Source organism: Crassostrea angulata, chromosome 1 (genome assembly GCF_025612915.1).
Source record: "Crassostrea angulata isolate pt1a10 chromosome 1, ASM2561291v2, whole genome shotgun sequence".
Classification (NCBI taxonomy): domain Eukaryota; kingdom Metazoa; phylum Mollusca; class Bivalvia; order Ostreida; family Ostreidae; genus Magallana; species Magallana angulata.
In genome coordinates this window covers 2,001,326-2,022,164 of record NC_069111.1, presented here as the reverse complement: position 1 = coordinate 2,022,164, position 20,839 = coordinate 2,001,326, and the positions used below count along the sequence as shown (strand labels likewise).

Here is a 20,839-nt window from a genome sequence, read left to right as displayed (position 1 = left end):
AAGTTGAAAAATCTGTTGTCAAACAATTAATTCAAAATGGAAAATGGGAAATTACACACCTACAAACAGTAACCGGGGGCACGGATACAACGTTGTAATTTGACTGCAAAAATAAACAAATAAAAAGAATATGAACCAGGTAGAAAAAAATACAATTCAGATAACAACAAGGTACCCCCAAACTAATACTGTATTTATCGTTAACAGTTTTGACAAAATCAAACACGAATTACGTTTTGACAGACTGATCAATTCTCTCCAAAAGTAGAGAACGATTTTAGGTGGAAGCAAATCTATGTATTTTGTAAGAATTTTTTTAAACTTAGAAATATATCTTCCTTGTCTGTCTTTCTTTCTTTTTCCCTCTCCCCCTCTGTCTGTCTGTTTGTCTCTCTGTCTCTCTCTCTCTCGCTCTCTCTCAAATTCTATTACAGTTGATAACTAATAACATGACAATGATGCAAGGTATGTGTAATACTTGCTAGCTGCGCTCGCCCCAACCGTAGCACCGTTAAAGATATTTTAAATAAGAATCAAGTGCTTGCCTTTCTGTTTTTCTACATTCACAACTAGTGGAAAAGCACGTTGGTAGATTTCTAGTTTTATCCTCTTCCGGTGTACTCACTGACCTCAGTGTTGGTAACTGGGGACTACATGGACTAAAACCGTCCCTAACGACAAAAGTTAGTATAACACACTTATTTCTATCATATACATGAACATGTATGTATATGATTAATCTTTAAATATTCATTATTTTTGACTATCTATTCTTAGAAGGATCTACTTTCAAAGCCATATTTATTACTTTAATCCAAGTTTTTTGTAAAGTTCGTGAAGTATTTAGAAAAAAGAGCTTACATATTGTCTCCCGACAAAATGCAACTAAAATAGATACCGAGGCCTGTTTAATCCGACGGCGACAACTCTTGTAATTTGTCATAGACTTCGACAACGTGTTAATGATCACGTTTAATACTTACATATTGGATATCTATCGTGGGTACTGAAACAAAATTTCGTACGATAGAGGCAAATTAAATCATAGTTCATTCAATACGCCATTTCTGATTTCCAAAACTCTCAACTAAATATGAACCTAAACCATAAAAAAAAACTCCATATCTGCCGTCAAAAATAGTGCAACGGCATTGTAAATGCAATCAGCTATCATATTCGGAGTAAGCAAACCAAATACAAACTAGACCTTTACGAAAAAATTCTGATATTGTCAATATCATACAAATCAGAGAAAAAAAGAGTTTAAACAAGGTTCTTACATGGTATCATATTCATTCTTGCATTCGTTGAAGGACAGTTCTTTGTAACAGAGGCAATTACATACTCCTGTGCCACACTGTATTGAGCTATGTGACGTATAGGGCTGTATATAAAAAACAAGGTAAAAACATGCAAATTAAGGTATTTATCGTGCAATATCAAACCTTAGTATTGTTAGATAATGTATCAAATCAAATAGTGATAAAGAAAATGAGAGACTGAAAAAGGTGACAATGTAATCATTACAAAAAATTGTGAAAAATAGAAGCAATGTTTTGTGCCATATTTATTTTTTAAAAAGTAGAAGTATATAAAGTACTTAATTCTCATTAAAGTTTAAGAAAGGAAGAAGTGGAAAAGAGGAGGCATATAGAGAAACAATTTGTTTATTTCAAGTAAAAAATGACTATTATTATTCCTTAAAATAAAAGTCTCAGTGCACATGAACGGAAAGGTCTGACGTACCCCTGACGTGCAACATGTTTCTTCGTCCTGCAGGCGTCTATGTTTAAGAATAATATAAACGTTTGACCCAGATACTGGACGCAGTTCATATCTTTCATCCGAGTCAAAAAATCCATTTGAAACAGACTTCGGCAGCTTAACCTGTCAAAATTAATGGGTTTTTTTTAAATAATACGCGATTCTTTTTTTAAGTTTCTATGATATAGCTTTAATTCTTTTAGTGAATCGTTTACCTTTTTATCACTTAGCTAATCAAATAGCCTTAATAGACGTTCCTAGTTCATATTGCAGAATTGACTTAGTAAGGCAATTTGACCCATCCATCTCCAAGGAATAAACATTATTGGCAACATCTATTAATTTAGGGTTATACATAATTGACGAATCGTAGTGTCTCTATTTGTTTACTATCCGACTTTGTTGCTCTTGCATCTTTAAAGTTGACTGCTATCGTTTTAAATATATATTATTTTTACCCTAAATGTGAACTGTTCCTTTTTATTTCCTGTATCTCTACACGGTTGTTTATACATAACTGCATTGCTTATCAGAGAACGAGAAATTCTTTCCTCCTGTAAAAAAATATTTTGTGACTACAAAATTAACAAAACGAAATTTTCAGACTATCACCATCTTAATCGGTAAATAAGTGTATTGTATTTGTATTTGTATTGTATTTGCTTTACAATCCCCACTTAAGATAAAATGCAAAAAAATACTTTAATGAAAATATCGTAATCACGTTTAAACCTATACGAATTACTTACCTTATAAGTTATATGAACCGGTGCTTTTATTGAGGTTGTTGTCTCTGTGTAAAACGGATGCAAAACAATAAACCCGCTGTTGTCGATCACGATACAACTAAATACAGGAAGTATCACAGAATGCAGAAAACCAACGCAAATTTTAATATAAATGTTTGTTAAGATACACCAGGTAGAATTAAGATTAAAATTCATTATGCATAAAATTACGATTATAAACAATGTGATTTGTTTACTAACGTAAAATATGAAATGGGAAATACAATAGAATACAATAAAAAAAAAATCGTAAATTTTAATATAAATGTTTGTTTAGATATAATTGGTAGAATTGAAATTAAAAATTATGTTGCATAAAAATACGATTGAAAACAACGTGATTCGCTTATTAACGTAAAATATGAAATGACGATTAAATATGAAATAAAAACTAAAGAGAAAGTTGAAAACAAACGTAAACTTCATTGCTAGTAAATGGCATAATACTTTACAAATCAAATAAGATAATGTTACTAAATATAAAAATCTAAACTTTTAAAGAAATCATAACTTTACTAAAATGAATTGCCAATCGACTTACATGTAATTAGTTTTGTTTGCACAAATTGGATATTTATCTTCCAGTATCTGCTTAAAGTAAAATACTGAGAAGTCTGTACCTATCACTGCTTCCAGTTTTCTATCTGGGTTGCTTCCTCTGCAAAAAAAGTAAAGTGAACGCAGAGTGTTTCGAACGGCGTTGATTCCAGAAAATTTTCAACCTAAAGTTTTGACTGACATGTCCGGTAAGATCGTAAAATGTGGGGTTAGGACAATATCGGTCGTGACTTGAATGAGGAAGAGAAAATCTTTTAAATAAAGTGTTATTGAGTAATTTTAAGTGATGAAACTAAAACATTCTTCGTTAACAATGAATTGTCATTGACATATATGTACTTCAGACTTTAATTTTGTATTTATAGTCAGTGATAGGATTTGAATGAAAAAAATCGTTTTGATAATTTATTGTTAAAATGACCTGCGCACATTAATAATGCATGATGATATTTTACAGTAAATGAAACTTGCATGAAATATTTTTCTGAATTTGTAATTTGAAATGAGGTCTCTTATTTTTCAGCTAATTACCAATAGAAACACGTAAGCTGTAAAAATAAAATGATTGCAGCAAAGTAGAAGCTGTTTTCTTTTATCATGGAGATAAACAAGCGTCCCATTTATAATCTTATTACTAAACTTCTGAAGATACAGAAAAGTAATACTACAAACACATACATTGTTATTTTTATTTGAAAAAATAATTTATTATATAGGAGCTATCATTGGAAGGCCGCTTATATCAACTAACATTTTCATTGAAACTTTGATAAAAAATCATAGTTTTCAAAACATTTATCTGAAATAAAATGAAATTGTGTGTATGTAAAATATAACAAGTATTCCTTTTAAAAGAATGATCGGCAATAATGATATATTGATAGCTAGAAACAATCAACATGATCAGTTTGATGTAAATTAATCAAAAAAGTACTGTATTTTTACAAAACATAGAATATTTTGAATCTGTACACTATAATTTTATCATTATTAACCGTCAACAAATATAATTTTGAAATAAATTTGGGGAAAGCTGTTCGTAAACTCCTTGTCTACTTTTATATTTTTAACGTAATTAATAAATGTTAATGTATCTTCTTCAGAATACTGAGTAGGGCTCTTCAAAGAGCATTAACACGTATATAAAGAAAGAGTTGTATTAAAATAATTTTATGCGACTGAAAAACATTGAATGTCATCATAACTTGCTATTGAGGTTGCATTATAAAATAACCTTGTTTATAAATCAAGCCGTCTTCCTAGCTACTATTATGCAACATCAAAAAATCGAGGTCAGTTCATGGAGCATCTTCTTATGATTGAGGTCAGTTCATCGAGGTCAACTCCATTACTGAATGAATCTTTCGATCGAAATTCTTACGCATGAGACAAAATGTGCATTCTTGAATTAACAGGTCGAACTGTATTTTGTGTATGAGGTAAATGAATTGAAATAAAACTGAGTGAAATGTTATATAAATACTAAACCAAACTTCAAGTTTTTATAAGAACTACTTTCTTGGAAGCATTTGCCGGATGCCTCATATGGACACAACAGTGATCGGCCAAAGCCGATCACAAAAACACAGTGGATAAGGCACCAATGTTTTTCATGATTTAAACAACAAGAAGATTGTTCAACATGCACGTCCTATATTCACTGTTTCGTAAATATCTCCATTTTATTAAGCGTTTCATTTATTTTAACCATTTACAATTTATTTCACACAAAGATTGTATGACTCATTTTTGTTTAAATTTGGCCGAGTGGCTTAAAGAAAAATTCAAAAATGTAAAAAGTTTTTAAAAAACACGGATAGAAAGACGGATGGACATCTCAACGGACTGACGACGGACAACAAATGATCAGAAACGCTCAGTTGAACCTTCGTTTCAGGAGACCTAAAAATGACATATTAAAATGGTCAATGATTTATATCACATTATGTACACGGAATTTAATCATGTTACATGAAATAGTTTTTATATAAATTCCTAAGCTTTCATTAATCTTTGTCTACACGTTACGTAATGTTCAGTTGTCATTCCGTATGAAATGCTATGAATCAAGCATTTCTGTAACGTTCAATTGTGGTTAACAAAAAATAGCCAGAAGTTTTTTGGTTTTTTTTCAACTGGATGCTCTGTTTAATTTTCTTTGAATTTGTCTCCACTGTTCTCCATTAATCTCTAAAACAGGTTTTGAGTCTCGTGAACTTGTGAAAAGATTTCTAAAATATGATTTCTTTTGAATCCACCCCTTTAAATAATCTTGTTTGGAATATTGAAGCAGTTTATCAAAATGATATGTTCCAAACACGATTAGAACCATTCTCTGGATGACTTCATGTTGTAACTTGTAACTTGACGTTTCTGCTTCCTGAATTATAAACTCCTTCGACAGCAATGATTTCACATATTCTTTATTTTTGTATATAGTTTTAGGCTTAGTTCCAGAGCATACATCATTCTCTGTATAACAATCTTCTTTTTTTGTGGTTTTAGTAGACTCCATTTGTGTTGTAATCCTATCACTTTCATTCTCACTGGTACCACAGCTGCAGGACCTCAGTATTTCAAAAAGTGTCTCGTTAGGGGCGGTGATATCTATCTCCATTTGATTCATACTCATATATACCAGCAACAAAAACTTTTCATTATCTTTGGATTCATGCATTTCTTCAAAATGTGATTTTAAATAATGTAGTGGACGACTACTGAATACTATTGGACAAATGTTTTGGAAAGCAGCACATCTAGAAAACAATGCACATATTTCTGGATATCCTAATGAATGTTCATTGTTGGCTAGTGCAAGATGTTTGACTTTACTGAAATCTTTATTTTGAGTGAACGTGGTAAAATGTGATTGAAAAATTTCAGTTCGATCATCTTTTGTTAGTTTATTAGAAAGATTTATGAACATGGTGTCCTCTTCGCCGTGCGTAAGAGATATGACCAAATTATAACAATGTTTCATATCCCCATTAAGTGTAATTATTATGAACTGTTGACTTCCAAAGCGTGACATGTTTTCATATAATGTCTTGATTTTATCTCTAAACTGGTCCTTTTCAACCTCCGTTAATTCTTTAGAGATTGCAGTATCAAATATAAGGGGTCGATCATTAAGACTGAATGTTAAAGAATTATGTATAATAATTGGAGGTGAATTGATGAAAGACTTGTACACTTGCTTAGCTGTGGTCTTTTTTCCAGACCCCCACTGTCCTACCAAATAAAGAAATTTTCCACCATTTTTTATAAAATTCACTCCTTCATCAAACGCCGCTGATCCGTAGAAAGGCTCATTTGAAGCTGGTTAATAAAAAAATGTAGAACATTATGACTATTAAAGGGGTATTTGAAATATTTGACTCATAATCATTTTTTTATGTTTTTTTTATTTAAATGTATTCATACCAAATTGTAGAAGCAGTGGATTACTTTCTTCACATCGCCTCTGAAATTCTTCTAAACAATACAAAAAAAAACATTTATCTCTCTTAAACTTATTTTACTTTTAAGATGATACTTGAAACATGGGCTGATATTTTTTGTAAAAATAAATGCATACTTTGAATTTTTTTTAAAACTATTGACAGCACATGTCTACGTCATCGTTATGTCGTAAATAGGCTCTATGTAGCTTAAACAAAGTATCGCTATTGACACATTTAATTGTTTTCACTTAAGATCTGACATTTTAACCTGTTGGTCCTCTTTGGCGTTTTAAGTTTGTACTACCGGTACTATCTTACATTCAACTTTGACTGTATCAATTACTTCAGTACAATGCTGATAATGTTGTCTTGCATAAAAACCATGCTACAATGATATCAATTGTGCTTACAAGTAGACATTTTGTATCTTTGCCAGGATTACACTAAGCGTTACATTGATAAAAAATACTACACAATTGCATTGATATAAAAATCGGAGAGTTAAGCAGTCATCAATAGTCATCAATAGTACAAAGTATTAAACGCACTTAAAGACGTTGTTTACTCAGGGTTTGTGTTCTCAAATTCAGATTGTTATAAAGTTCAATGTCATGAGTACAATTTGTTCTAAACACTAAAATTATTCATGAACTGAATTATTATTGACAAACCATTCGATATTTTTACTATATTATGGAATTAGGCTCAAACAAAGTTGGACTTTTAGCAAAACAGAGGAAATTCGGACTAAATATTTTGAATAGTACTGTATTATTCAAAGTTAAGATTTTATTTGTTAGTCAACATAATTTTGCTTATGTTATGTTGTTTTTATCTCACTTTTTCGTTTAGATATTCGAATGGCACCCACTACAAAAATATTGAAAAATGCATAAAAACGATAAAGGACACCATATCTCAAACTTTTGATCATTGACCTCATATAACTTTTATGCCTGCAGGGTAAGGCTAATATACCTAGTTTAATGCTTTAAATGTTTTAGTACTATCATCATTCAGTTTTTTGTAAAATTGAATAAAAAAGGGGTAGGAATTTGAAAAATGATAGAGGAAATTCGGACTAGAATATTCATAAAAATTGTGAATGAAAACTTAATGATTTGTGTCTGTTTTGTGTCACTGCCATTCATAAACTGTATTTCATTTTTAAAAGAGTTTAGCAATTTGTATTATTTTCACAATGAAGAAAATTTTTATGATAGTGTAAAATTTTTAAGGACTTTTCTTAAATTTTCAAAGAATATTCAATGGCTATTATCTCAAAAAGTAGATATTGACCTAGTTTTGTGAAAGTGAAAAATAGCACTACCGTGATAGGTCTTTAACACACAATAGATGGTTTTTCATTATCATCAGTGGAATTTTTTTTCATTCTGAGTAAACGTATACCTTAACCATAAAAATTATCAATAAATATTTCAATATGAACACAATGTATCATATCTATTCTCAATTATTCGATAACATACAATTAATATATGTGAAAAAGAACGTAAATTAGAAAATAGTTAATTACATCTATAACAGTGGCCCACAATTCATGGGAATAGCAATTAACCTAAGCATAAAGGTGAATTTAATAATATTGATTTGCCTAAACTGCATTAAATACATATTGTCAATTTGATTACCTTTGTGCACTTTTCAAAAGACTTGTCTACCCTTCATTAAAAATTCATAGGTATTAAATTTTACCATATATTCTAACCAAAATGGTGCAACTTTAGATACAGATTAAAAATTCAAAACGATCTTCTGGAAAAAATTCTCTTCTTTTTAAACAACGCTTTATTTACAATTTTCTAGTATACACACGTGCATCCAGCAAGGCGTGAGACTTTGTTTTACTTGAAGTTACACATCTGCTTGGAAATCAAGCCTGGACCTTTTCAGCCCCTTCGGAAACAACACGCATCAAAAATTCAAATGACCTTGCATTATTAAAAAAACTCGGATAGCTAGACCTCTTACAAACTGTTTTTCATCTCATCAAAAAAATTAGCTCCTCTTGCGTGCGAAAACGCCCCAAATTCAAAGTGTAATTCGGGAAATATTTTGCCCCAGCCATGTGAACCATCAGTTTAATACTGTCATGACACCATAAAATATGAATATTTCAATGTTTTAATATTTTTTAAGAAAGGAAAACTTTACAAAAAATGTTACAAAAAGATTTGCAAGAAAGAGAGTCGTACTAAAACGATATTTTTTAAAAAGAGGCTCAGGGCCACATTGCTCACCTGAACAACCATAGCAATAACTTTTCTTTATAGTATCAAATACAAAACTTTTAGGCAACGTAGTGGCGTATAACTTGTCTTTAAAGATTAATAATTTTGCTCCATTTTTTTAAATAAAAAATTAAATTCCTTTCGATCTTTAGGTTTTCAAATATGATTTATAATTTTTTTTCTCTATTTATTTCAATGTAAATATTCCACACGCCTACTCCCCAAACCATTGTGGCCTCACTCTTCCCACCACTTTGTGATCCCATCATACCCCCAGGATCATGATTTAAACAAACTTGAAACGACAATGATTAAGTATGTTTTAACACAAGTCACTGCTTTTATGGTCAAATGGATATTTAGGAGATTTTTTTTAAAAAATCTCTTTTATTCCTTAATGTGAAATTCTGGCTATCTGTGTAATCCAACCCTACCCATGGGGATCATTATTTAAACAAAATTGATTGTACACTACCTGAGGATGCTTTCGAAAAAGTGAAAAAAAAATGCAATTTGTTTTTTAAGAAGATTTTTTAAAGATTTTCTCCATATATTCTAATGTAAAATTTTGACCCTTATTTAAGCCTTACACTACCCAAGGAGATCATGAATTGAATAAACTTGAATCTACACTACTTGAGAATGCGTCACCACTTGTTTTTATTGCCAATTGGTTTATAAGAATAAGTTTTTTGAAAAACACGAACAATTCAATAATTCTTAATCATGTCCCCTTTAAAGGAGACGTGGCTCTTTATTTGAACAACCTTGAAAGCCTTTCCCCCAAGGACGTTGTGTGCCAAGTTTGGCTGAAATTTGCCAGCGGTTCTTAAGAAGAAGATGACAATGTGAACATTTTACGACAACAACATCAACGAGGACGACGACAGACAACGGACAAGCCTTTGGCTTAGGTGAGGTAATATCAACTAAAATTTTATCAGTTGTACTAAGCAGCTATTAGGTATGAATTGCTATTGTTATAAATGGACGGCTTTAAACTTTTGAAACAATAACTTCAGTGAAATGCAAGAAAAGATATTTAATTAGACGTAGTTTTCCAAATCATGTGTTAATAAAGGTAAAATAATAGCTACAACCTGATAAAAACCACAAATAATGACTTACTTCTCTTAAAATTTCGCCGATTTCGGCACCACACAACACAGCATGCAATGAAAAGACAGATGAATAATAATACCACTCCAACAAGGATCCATGGAAGCGGTAGGACATTATCTTTAGAAACTCTAAAATAAACACAGAAAAACATAAGACCATTTGTGTACCAAATATTTCCCTTTTTACTTTTTTTTATCAAAACTACCATGAGGTTAAGATATAAGCATTTATTCAATAGTATTTTTTACCTAACAAGTAATGAGCATTACTGTTTTGTTTAATGACGAAAATAATCCGGATCCGATCCTAAAAGCAGTTTCGTGTATGTTAGCTCACTTCCATTTATGTGTATGTGCTCACAGTATTTTACCGATAGAAATCGTTTGTCTTCCGAGGTCATAATGCATCACAGAAGCATGTTATTTTGTTTTATGAGTATGTCTGCATTGAGAAAACATATTATGCTGTTGCTTGCTTTAGTTTTGCCTGCATTTATTTTGTACTATCTCTGAAATTGAAATATTGTTATGTTCGTCAATTAAGTTGGTCTAATGTTAAACATAAATTGGCTTAATTTTTATACTAATGTCTTACGAATAACAGTGTCAAGCAAGCGTCAAGTCAATAAATTTATCAACAATATGGAGGCTAATTACTTGGTCAATTATATTATGAAGAAGCATGCCTATTGCTTGTAAACATATGTAGAAATTCAGTCATTCCAGAAAATGACACAGTTTGCGTGTTGAACGTTGATTTATTTGTGTGTCTCTATTGTTTACATTTTGTGACAATGTCATTATCTGTTTAAAGTTTTTATACTCTACGAGGAGGCATTCTTTGACAACACCTTTGACTTGTTAGTTCACAGTTACATGTGCTCCCTCTTTATTTCCACAAAACAAAACAAAAACATTTATACATGTATATAAGGTAAAATAAAACTCAACCTAGTATACAATAATTTTACATTTTTTAAAGTAACTGTTTTGGTAATTTAATTAATTTATAAACAGGGCAAAATCTTCTATCAACGGTGTTCATGAATAGATTGTACTTCTTTTTACCTGTTTACTTTATGTTATTAACAAATTATCGTTTGTAGTTACATGTAACTATGTATGCATTACAAAAAATACAAGTCCGATCAAAAAAGAGGTACAAAACAAATTAATTGGTATTCACAGATGTAGTACCTTTAGTGGTTTTTTGTGAAAACCATGTATCTTATCGGGATTTTGTGGATGTTACATTTCTTTTTCAACGGTGAATTTATCAGGGTAAAACTAATTTGTAAAATGCTTTGAGTCTTTTATCTCCCACTGGGACAGTTAGTTTGATTACAGGCAAATTGTAGTGCAGAGTTTGCCAATGGTTGTGTTAGGTATACGACAACAGTCAAATGCGTCGCATAATTCGTTTTAATTATTCTGAAATCACTTTTACATAAAACAATTTTTTAACAAAACACTTACATACAAGACATACCATAAAATATCATCATCTACTAAAAGCAAATCTGCGTATTTTATTCTAAGTTTAACAGTCAAGTCTGCATTATATTCATTATTTTTCAATAAACGATGTTAATTTTCTGTTGATCTATAATTCTCTTTATCCCCTCTTTAAACACAGAGTTCGGTTTAGACTGAAATTTTGTTGATATACATCGGATTTGATATATCTATTTTGAAAGAAAAAGCTAAAAGTATATGCTGTTCTTACTGTTCATCCCCTGTCATACTCTGATCCGGAATAAATGTTGTATTTAAACATACAGGATCTGCAAGGATATTGTTTTTAAGAAAAATTTAAATAGTGCGTATTGTAATATATAAGTGACATGATGTTATAATATATTCACAATTCATAGAATAAAACTTGTTGATCATAAAAAAGAGCATTCTGTTAACAAGATGTTAAGAACATTTAATAAAATCAATGAACAATTTGAAATGAATAAATGACAATAACAAAATGTCAACCGTCTCAAAGATCCATAAAACGAAATACAAATTCAAAGCAGAGCAACACGGACCTCGAAAAAGATAAAGGTAGGATCAGGTACCATGGAGGAGTGAGCATCCTCTGCTAACCCCTCATACCCGCCGTGTGCTCTTTGTCGTAATGGGGAAAAACGGAAAAGTCCGTAGACAGTTGGGTGATTAATTATGGTCTAACAATTAGTATGAAAAACGTCAGTCAGCATGAGACCCTGTGGAAGATTGTATTTGCTGACAAGGTCGTTTTATCGACTCTTATTAACTGAGAGACAAAATCACCATAAGCAGGGGATAAAGGTATATTGCTTATGTAATACATAATCGGGTTTGGTGTTCTGATAATTTTTATATCATACGGCTGTTATCTTTAATGTTAATGGTAATGTGCGAGGATAGTCCTGATGACACTAGTATATATAATAGGGCTCTCGAGTGAAGAACTGATTCTGTATTCGGCTGTCAAAGGAGCAGGTACGGCGATCAGTGTAATACGACTGCACAGTGTTCGTATTGAGTTAAGCTTTAAATAGAGCGTTGATATTTTATATTTTATTAACTGAGTGTACCTGGCTGCAGCTTGTGTCGGCTGCAGGAATACAGTCCTGTACATATGATATAGGCATAGACCCTTATCAGGACAGATCCTGTGCCTCGGATAGAGTCCCGGGTTACATCACACAGATCATAAAGCCCCGTCCCTTTTATCTTGTGAATTATTTTGTTTTGTATGCTTAAGGATGGGTCATTCTTGCAACTATATCTGTATATATTGACTCGTGATTTTTGTGATAGTTTCACGCCGGTATTAATACAAAGTTTTAAATAGACACATTCCCTAGACTGGTCTAAATCACCAAACCCATAACACGTTACACTACATACGTAATAAAAGTTGACTACAGAAAAATTGAAGTCAACGCATTTATCACAAAGTTTTGTTGTTAGGTTACCATCAATGTCCATTTCCAGTAAAGTTTATAAATATGAAACATATGACGCAGACTCAGTGGTATCTTTTATTTCAAGTTCACTGGGATATATTGAGTCGACGTAAGTATGGAAATAACAATTGTTAATTGATAATACGTAGATAATATACCTGAATGTTGAAGTCAACGCATTTATCACAAAGTTTTATACCTGAATGTTGAAGTCAACGCATTTATCACAAAGTTTTGTTGTTAGGTTACCATCAATGTCCATTTCCAGTAAAGTTTATAAATATGAAACATATGACGCAGACTCAGTGGTATCTTTTATTTCAAGTTCACTGGGATATATTGAGTCGACGTAAGTATGGAAATAACAATTGTTAATTGATAATACGTACACAATATATACTGAATGTTGAGTTGAAGGCCACTGCGAGTGATTTATTTTTTTCACGTACAAGATTTTAAATTCTGCTTCATAAAAATACAAAACAGGTCTGCTAACAATTGGGCACAATTAGTACCTTAGGAAATCCAACAGATTGTTGGAAGATTTGAATTCCAAAAACTACATAGATGTTGTCTATCAGACACTCAAGCATCTTTTTAATGTCATCTTCAGAGTACTTGTGTGTGCAGTCAGAATGGTTTTTAGCAAAATAATTTTTAAGTATTCCAATGACAATGTTAGCATTTTTACGACTTCCAAGAAATATCCTTTCTCTTAGGTAGCAAGGGACAGTTTCGGATACATTACCCGATATATTTTTGTAAAATTGAGAGATGCTGTACTTGAAGGCTTATGAGTGTTGCTAAAATTCATGAAATGGTTTTAATAATTATCATTAGTTAGAGAATGTCTCTTGTTGAAATTCAACTGCAATATGTACAGTGTAGGCCCAATATGTTAGGTACATGAGAATCAGAAGAAAAATGCAAAACTGCGGCTATGACTGTTGTATTGACTTTACACAGTGAAATTGCAAGTGACAGACGGGAGGTTAAATAACACGAAAAGCAGGTGGATGGGACATTGTAAACTAAACACCGGTAAATTTCTGACATGTGATAGTGCAACATGCACACGGTACGGAAGGTCAGTTCTTTGCAGGGAATTAGCTGGGAGGTGGGGGGGAGTCTAAAAGGCTAAAAAATCATGAACAATTAGCAAAATATGAAAGGGTCGAAATCTTATAAAAACCAGTATGTAGAACATTTTACAGGTAACTTTATAAAATTAGCTCCAATATATTTTCCAAAAATTCGCATATTTAAAAAATTTCTTTGTCATTGATTATATATACTGTCACATGCATTTAAAATTCTGATAAACACAACTTTAGGTTCGTGAAAAAAGTTTTTATATATGTGAAAATGTCGTCTTTCGATCAGCATGTAATTTCATTTCATTAAAGTATCCGAGATCTCTGAGGTTATTAGGTGAAAATTTAAAAGAAAATGTGTTAAGTTTTTAAATTTATTATTTACATAGTATGTGTTATGTAATAAGTTAGATATTTTGAGAACTAGCTAAAGAGTTGTCGCTTTTCACCCGCAGTGACACATATCTGCAGATAGTGTAGAAAATGACATGAATGTGTAAACACAGTTCTAAAATATCTGAAGAAATATATATGTAAAAGAAAACGACCAACTTCATCTTAACATAAAGCAACAAGAACATAACATTTATCATGTTACCATGCACCAGGAAGAAAACAAATTTGATGGCTTTTACATACAATAAAACCATTATCCTATTCAAAAAGATTGAAACCAAAACATTTAAAAACATTCAAATGAGTTAGCAATCTTAAAATATTAATTTATGAACGAGTTTTGCGACTTAAACCTTAGTAGTGTTTTAATACTTTTCATATTGTTTTAACTCTTCGGACCCTTAGAAGTTCTGAAATATATTAATATTTGTTCTGAATTTTGAGAAACTATAATTCTGAAAAATCTTACACTTGTAGACTTCATTTGACAGAAACTCTACGTCTGGACACGATCTTGTGGACTCATTACAAGGAACTACATCGAGATTGTAGGAACCAGTGATGTATTCTGGGCAATAGTCTATGAAAAGTAATTAACCAGGATGTTTAAAATCAGATTTTTAGGTTCATTAAAAATAGGCAAGATTGTTTTCACACTGAATGACAAACTAAATAATGTTTGTAAAGTTACAAGAAAATACAAAGTCCGCAGTATTGCAAACAATGCATTACGATTTTGTAAAACATGTTTTGTATGCCAAAAACAAAATGAAATGCGTCTGAATGTATCGTGCCTTAATAATATGTTTATCAATGTAAAATAGCTGATTATGTACCCTGTAATATAAAGTTGATACTTACTTGGTTTGACCCAGACCGGCTGTATGCATATCTCAATGGATCTGTTCCTATTATCTTTGATACAATGATAGATATTTGGTGAAACCTGACAGTTAAATAAAGATCTATCCTCTTCATACAGTGTTTTGCTATACGCGCAATGCGTTTTTCGTACCTTTAACATGGCTTCCATTATCGCTTTTGATATATTTATAGCATTAGGCATGTGATAATTTGTCATGCACAGAAACTGGGTAAACCAATGAAACAGACTATTTATTATATACCTATTATTTTTTATCTTAATACTGTTTATTTTACACATTATGATCCAGTTTTCCGAATCATTACACTGTAGGTTACTGAATCCATATCACCACTTTCTAAAACTGACGACGTAGTGTACATTAAAATCATCTGTCTTTCAGCTTGTTTTAAAAGTTATTTCTAAAGCAGATTCAGTTCAAAAGGCTAACAATTAAAACTACTTAACATGGTTTTGTTTTTATCTTTTAATGGAAGGGTTACTATACATTTATTATTTTAAACGAACTTGACATTAAGATGCAGATCACGTCTCGTTTTATCTGTTGATCCGCGCCTGGCAAAGAGAGTTAACCTTACCCTTTGGCGTCAATCGGTATACAGTGAAAATGCTCTGTAACCAGAAGGTTGCCGGACCGGACAGAGGGTGCAGGTTAAACGAAGTTCAAAAAATACTATCTATTGTCGAGGAAATGAATGATATCCCGGTTTAACCGATATTAATATTAATATAATATAGATATATCATATATGTACTTCAGACTTTAATTTTGTATTTATAGTCAGTGAAAGGATTTGAATGAAAAAAATCGTTTTGATATTTTATTGTTAAAATGACATGTGCACATTAATAATACATGATGATAGTTTACAGTAAATGAAACTTGCATGAAATTTTTTCCTGAATTTGTAGTTTAAAATGAGGTCTCTTATTTTTCAGCTAATTACCAATAGAAACACATAAGCTGTAAAAATAAAATGATTGCAGCAAAGTAGAAGCTGTTATCTTTTATCATGGGGATAAACAAGCGTCCCATTTATAATCTTATTACTAAACTTCTGAAGATACAGAAAAGTAATACTAATAATACATACATACTTATTTTTATTTGAAAAAATAATTTATTACATAGGAACTATCATTGGAAGGCCGCTTATATCTAACGTTTTCATTGAAACTTTGATAAAATATCATAGTTTTCAAAACATTTATCTGAAATGAAATGAAATGAAATTGTGTGTATGTAAAATATAAAAACACAGTGGATAAGGCATCGATGTTTTTCATGATTTAAACAAATAGAAGATTGTTCAACATGCACGTCCTATATTCACTGTTTCGTAAATATCTTTCTTTATAAAGTGTTACACCGGGTTGTTGTTTTAGCTATTTACAATCCATTTCACACGAAAATGTTTTGAATCATCTTTGTTTAAATTTGGCCGAGTGGTTTAAAGAAAAATTCAAAAATGTAAAAAGTTATAAAAAACACGGATATAAATACGGATGGACATCACAACGGACGGACGACGGGCAACTAATGATCAGAAACGCTCACTTGAACCTTCGTTTCAGGAGAGCTAAATATGACATATTAAAATGGTCAATGATTTATATCACATTATGTACACGAAATTTAATCATGTTACATGAAATACTTTTTATATAAATTCCTAAGCTTTCATTAATCTTTGTGTACATGTTACGTAATGTTCAGTTGTCATTCCGTATTAAATGATATGAATCAAGCATTTCTGTAACGTTCAATTGTGGTTAACAACAAAAAGCTAGAAGTTTTGTTTTTTTATTTTCAATTGGATGCTCTGTTTAATTTTCTTTGAATTGTCTCCACTGTTCTCCATTAATCTCTACAACAGGTTTTGAGTCTTGTGAACTTTAAAACAGATTTCTAAAATATGATTTCTTTTGAATCCACCCCTTTAAATCTTGTTTGGAATATTGAAGCAGTTTATGAAAATGATATGTTCCAAACACGATTAGAACCATTCTCTGGATGACTTCATGTTGTAACTTGTAACTTGACGTTTCTGCTTCCTGAATAATAAACTCCTTCGACAGCAATGATTTCACATATTCTTTATTTTTGTATTTATTTTTAGGCTTAGTTCCAGAGCATGCACCATTCTCTGTATAACAATCTTCTTTTTTGTGGTTTTAGTAGACTCCATTTGTGTTGTAATCCTATCACTTTCATTCTCACTGGTACCACAGCTGCAAGACCTCAGTATTTCAAAAAGTGTCTCGTTAGGGGCGGTGATATTTATCTCCATTTAAGTCATACTCAAATACACCAGCAACAAAAACTTTTCATTCTCTTTGGATTCATGCATTTATTTTAAAATGCGATTTTAAATAATGTAGTGGGCGACTACTGAATACTATTGCACAAGTGTTTTGGAAAGCAGTACATCTAGAAAACAATGCACGTATTTCTGGATATCCTAATGAATGTTCATTGTTGGCTAGTGCTAGATGTATGACTTTACTGAAATCTGTATTTCGACTGAAAGTTTTAAAATGTGAGTGCAGAATTTCAATCCGATCATTTTTTGTTAATTTTTCAGAAAGATTTATGAACATGGTGTCTTTTTTGCGGTACGTAAGAGATCTGACAAAATCATGACAATGTTCCATATCTTCATTAGGTGTAATTATTATGAGCTGTTTTCTTCCAAAGCGTGACAAGTTTTCATACAATGTCTTGATTTTATCACTAAACTGGTCCTTTTCAACATCCGTTATTTCTTTAGAGACTGCAGTATCAAAGATAAGGGTCGATCATTAAGACTGAATGTTAAAAAATTATGTATGATTTGTTTAGCTGTAGATGTTTTTCCAGATCCCCACGGTCCTACCAAGCAAAGTAGTTTTCCACCATTTTTTATGAAAGTTACTCCTTCGAGAAATGCTGCAGATCTGTGAAAAGGCTCTTCTAATTCTGGTTTGTGAAAAAACAATTACGTTAATAATTATAAGGATTATTCAGAAGAATTTATTTTTCAATGATGTTTCTTTTGTTAAAAAAGTTCATACCATTTGGTGGAAGCAATGGAAAACTTTCTACACCTCTGTCCACTTTTTCTATTAAAATAGTTTTAAAATGTTTATCTCTCTCTAAAAAGAAAAAGATTGATAACATTCTGACTTTTGAAAGGGACAAGGATACCTACTTATCTAGTCAATATCTAGCCAAATTAAGCAGATTAACTCTGATAAAATTGTAATAATCTAATCTTTAAGCACTCTTTTAATTTTTAGATCGTACTACAGTGATGCAAGTTTGACTGAATTCAGAACTTTTTAGTTAATGAAATTTGACTTTGAAGAGATTTATAAGAATAGATACACATAAATGTCGTCAGTACCCTTATGTCGGGAATTTTGGTTTGACTACATGAATTAAATCATGCTCCAGAAAAAACGTGGTGCTTATTCAACTCTAATTTATTTTTTTCATACCTACCCCCTTCATTATTTATGAACAATTGTACATGATACCAATTCTTTAAAGTTACCTTAATTTATATGATAGAAACAGTTTATTGCATTATTTAAAAGCTATACACGGTATTCAACTAATGAAACATCAGTGAAAAGTATTAAAAAATGATCGATAAATAGTTTGATATACTTTTCTAAATCATTATTGTTTAGGTTATTAACGAAGGTAACGTAATAAATTTAAAAATGTCATAAAAATATGACTAACTTTTTCGCAAATTTTTAAATAAAATATAGCTCAGGATAAGGATGAGGATGAGAAGAATCCAACAAGTGTAACGTCACCGGAATTTACGGTGCCGGTCAGTTTTGGGTTTCTAATTTACTTGGTGATAATTACATCCGGTAAGCTGTTTCTGGGAGACATTATTTCCTGCGCGTCTGGGACGCACAGATCCATTCTGAAGACCCTCTACAGCGTCAGGGACGCTTCGTCATCCATATTTTCGTGGTGCAAAGGCGCAACGATGTATGTCTTTTTCCTTACACCTACATATTTGTAATATTTTCTGATTATTTATTTAAAACTTCATTCGAGATTTTTGGCAAGTGTGTATGAAAGTGCAGTGTGTGATAAATTTTTCTAATTATATTAGGTATAGTAAGAATGTCTATATGTTGTTAAATTTCAGTTGTTACCGTAAATTTCCTGCTATATTGGCTGAATAAAGAATGTAAAAAGCTGGGCGTTTTACTTCAACGTAGAAAATGGGCCTGTGGCAGAACAGTAACAAATCGTTTTGTTTACCACCTCAACCATTCTGAGAGTCGATTGCAGCCTATCCTGGGGATAAGACGACTTTCTGGTGGACAGCAGATTCCTGTGAAGCTGGGATTTCCAACCAACTACCCCCCCCCCCATTTTGGTCCATACCTTCGCTGGAGGATTTTTCGTGGTATTTGTGGTGCATGGTGTTCCTGGACATTGTGTGTATATGTGCAAACACTAGTGACATATCGGTAACTTTATATCAAATAATATGTTGACATTATTTGAAATGAACAATAGTACAGATATTATAGATTGATCATGATAATATGCTATGTCAAATATTTTTTCTGGTCCATTGGTGTTGAATATTTTCTCAATACCAGATAACTCTGTTCTATGCATCAGTACTTTGAAAGAAAGCATTAATTTTCATGTATTCGTGGTGTGCATGTGAATTTGAAAGTTAATTGTGCATTTTTTCTCATCTAACATATCTAATGCCATTTTTAGCATGTGTATATATTTTCAAAATTTCATGGCATAATTTCATGTGAAAATCACTACAGTATTATCAGTATGGCATCTGGTGGAAAACCCATACCCATAGTTGACGAGGAGGAAAGTGAAGAGGAGACAGTTCTTCCAGAGGAAGGTGAGGGAAAACGACTGAAAACGCAGACAAAGAAAGGCATGGAACAGTTTTTGACATTTCTTAAGAAATATAGTTCTCAAGAACAAAAGGCATGGACAATGATTGAAGAAATCTTAGTTGATATAGATGAAAATATAGACCAGAAGAATTTTAAAGACTTACGCAAAATTAAAGCAGAGCTTCAGCAATTTAAACGTACTTACTTTGATTGTGCAAATGACTTTCTTTCATTTCTTAAAAGAACAAACACAAGAGAAAGTAATGAAGAATTTTCTATTCAAGAACCAAGATTTTGTAAACGTTCTGACATCATAGATCAGCTCATGAACCGTATTGAGGACGCCCTTCTGGACGCAGCAGACACCATATCACGAGCAAGTAGTTCCGAAGGATCCCGATCACAGAGTAGAAGTTCTGCCAGTGAAATGTCAAAGTCTCGTGTTCTGTTAAGACAGAAGGCAGAAGCAGAAAAAGCTAAATTAGCTTTCGTCAGACAGCAAGTTGACCTTCAAACCGAGAAGTCAAAAATTGAAGGACAAATACAAATTCTGAATCAAACGTGTTCAGCAGCAATCGCGGATGCAGAAGCCAAAGTGTTCGAAAGAGAAGAAAGTGAAACCAAAAGTGAAAGAAATTCCATCTTAGATGAACTACCCAAAGACAGAGGTCAGCGTGTTGCAGATTATGTGGAAAGTGTTTCTCGAGA

At 31.7% G+C, this 20,839-nt stretch overlaps 1 protein-coding gene, 1 long non-coding RNA gene and 1 pseudogene across 2 annotated transcripts; all 3 read right to left on the bottom strand.

The window, feature by feature from the left end:
* Positions 1 to 1,272: 1,272 nt before the first annotated feature.
* On the bottom strand, positions 1,273 to 3,207 carry LOC128171611 (uncharacterized). Its single transcript, XR_008242106.1, has 5 exons — positions 3,094 to 3,207; positions 2,514 to 2,610; positions 2,223 to 2,318; positions 1,747 to 1,887; positions 1,273 to 1,384 (listed from the first exon to the last, which is right to left on the bottom strand). It is a non-coding gene; the product is annotated as an uncharacterized LOC128171611 (long non-coding RNA).
* Positions 3,208 to 4,986: 1,779 nt separating this feature from the next.
* Positions 4,987 to 15,385, bottom strand: LOC128176255 (uncharacterized). Its single transcript, XM_052842458.1, has 6 exons — positions 15,223 to 15,385; positions 14,831 to 14,941; positions 11,653 to 11,710; positions 9,934 to 10,055; positions 6,534 to 6,584; positions 4,987 to 5,012 (listed from the first exon to the last, which is right to left on the bottom strand). The coding sequence occupies exons 1-6, from the start codon at positions 15,383 to 15,385 to the stop codon at positions 4,987 to 4,989; spliced, it is 531 nt and encodes a 176-aa protein (XP_052698418.1).
* A 957-nt stretch (positions 15,386 to 16,342) lies between these two features.
* On the bottom strand, positions 16,343 to 19,725 carry LOC128176249 (uncharacterized; annotated as a pseudogene).
* Between the last annotated feature and the right edge of the window lie 1,114 nt (positions 19,726 to 20,839).

What these genes read in the sequence shown, in the direction of transcription:
- LOC128176255 (XM_052842458.1), bottom strand. Translation starts at nt 15,385, where the DNA reads ATGTTAAAGGTACGAAAAACGCATTGCGCGTATAGCAAAACACTGTAT. An exon ending in GCCGGTCTGGGTCAAACCAA is followed by an intron (nt 14,942 to 15,222) that starts GTAAGTATCAAC and finishes TACTTTTCATAG; the next exon opens with ACTATTGCCCAGAATACATC. An exon ending in TCGGCGAAATTTTAAGAGAA is followed by an intron (nt 6,585 to 9,933) that starts GTAAGTCATTAT and finishes TGTATTGTTTAG; the next exon opens with AAGAATTTCAGAGGCGATGT.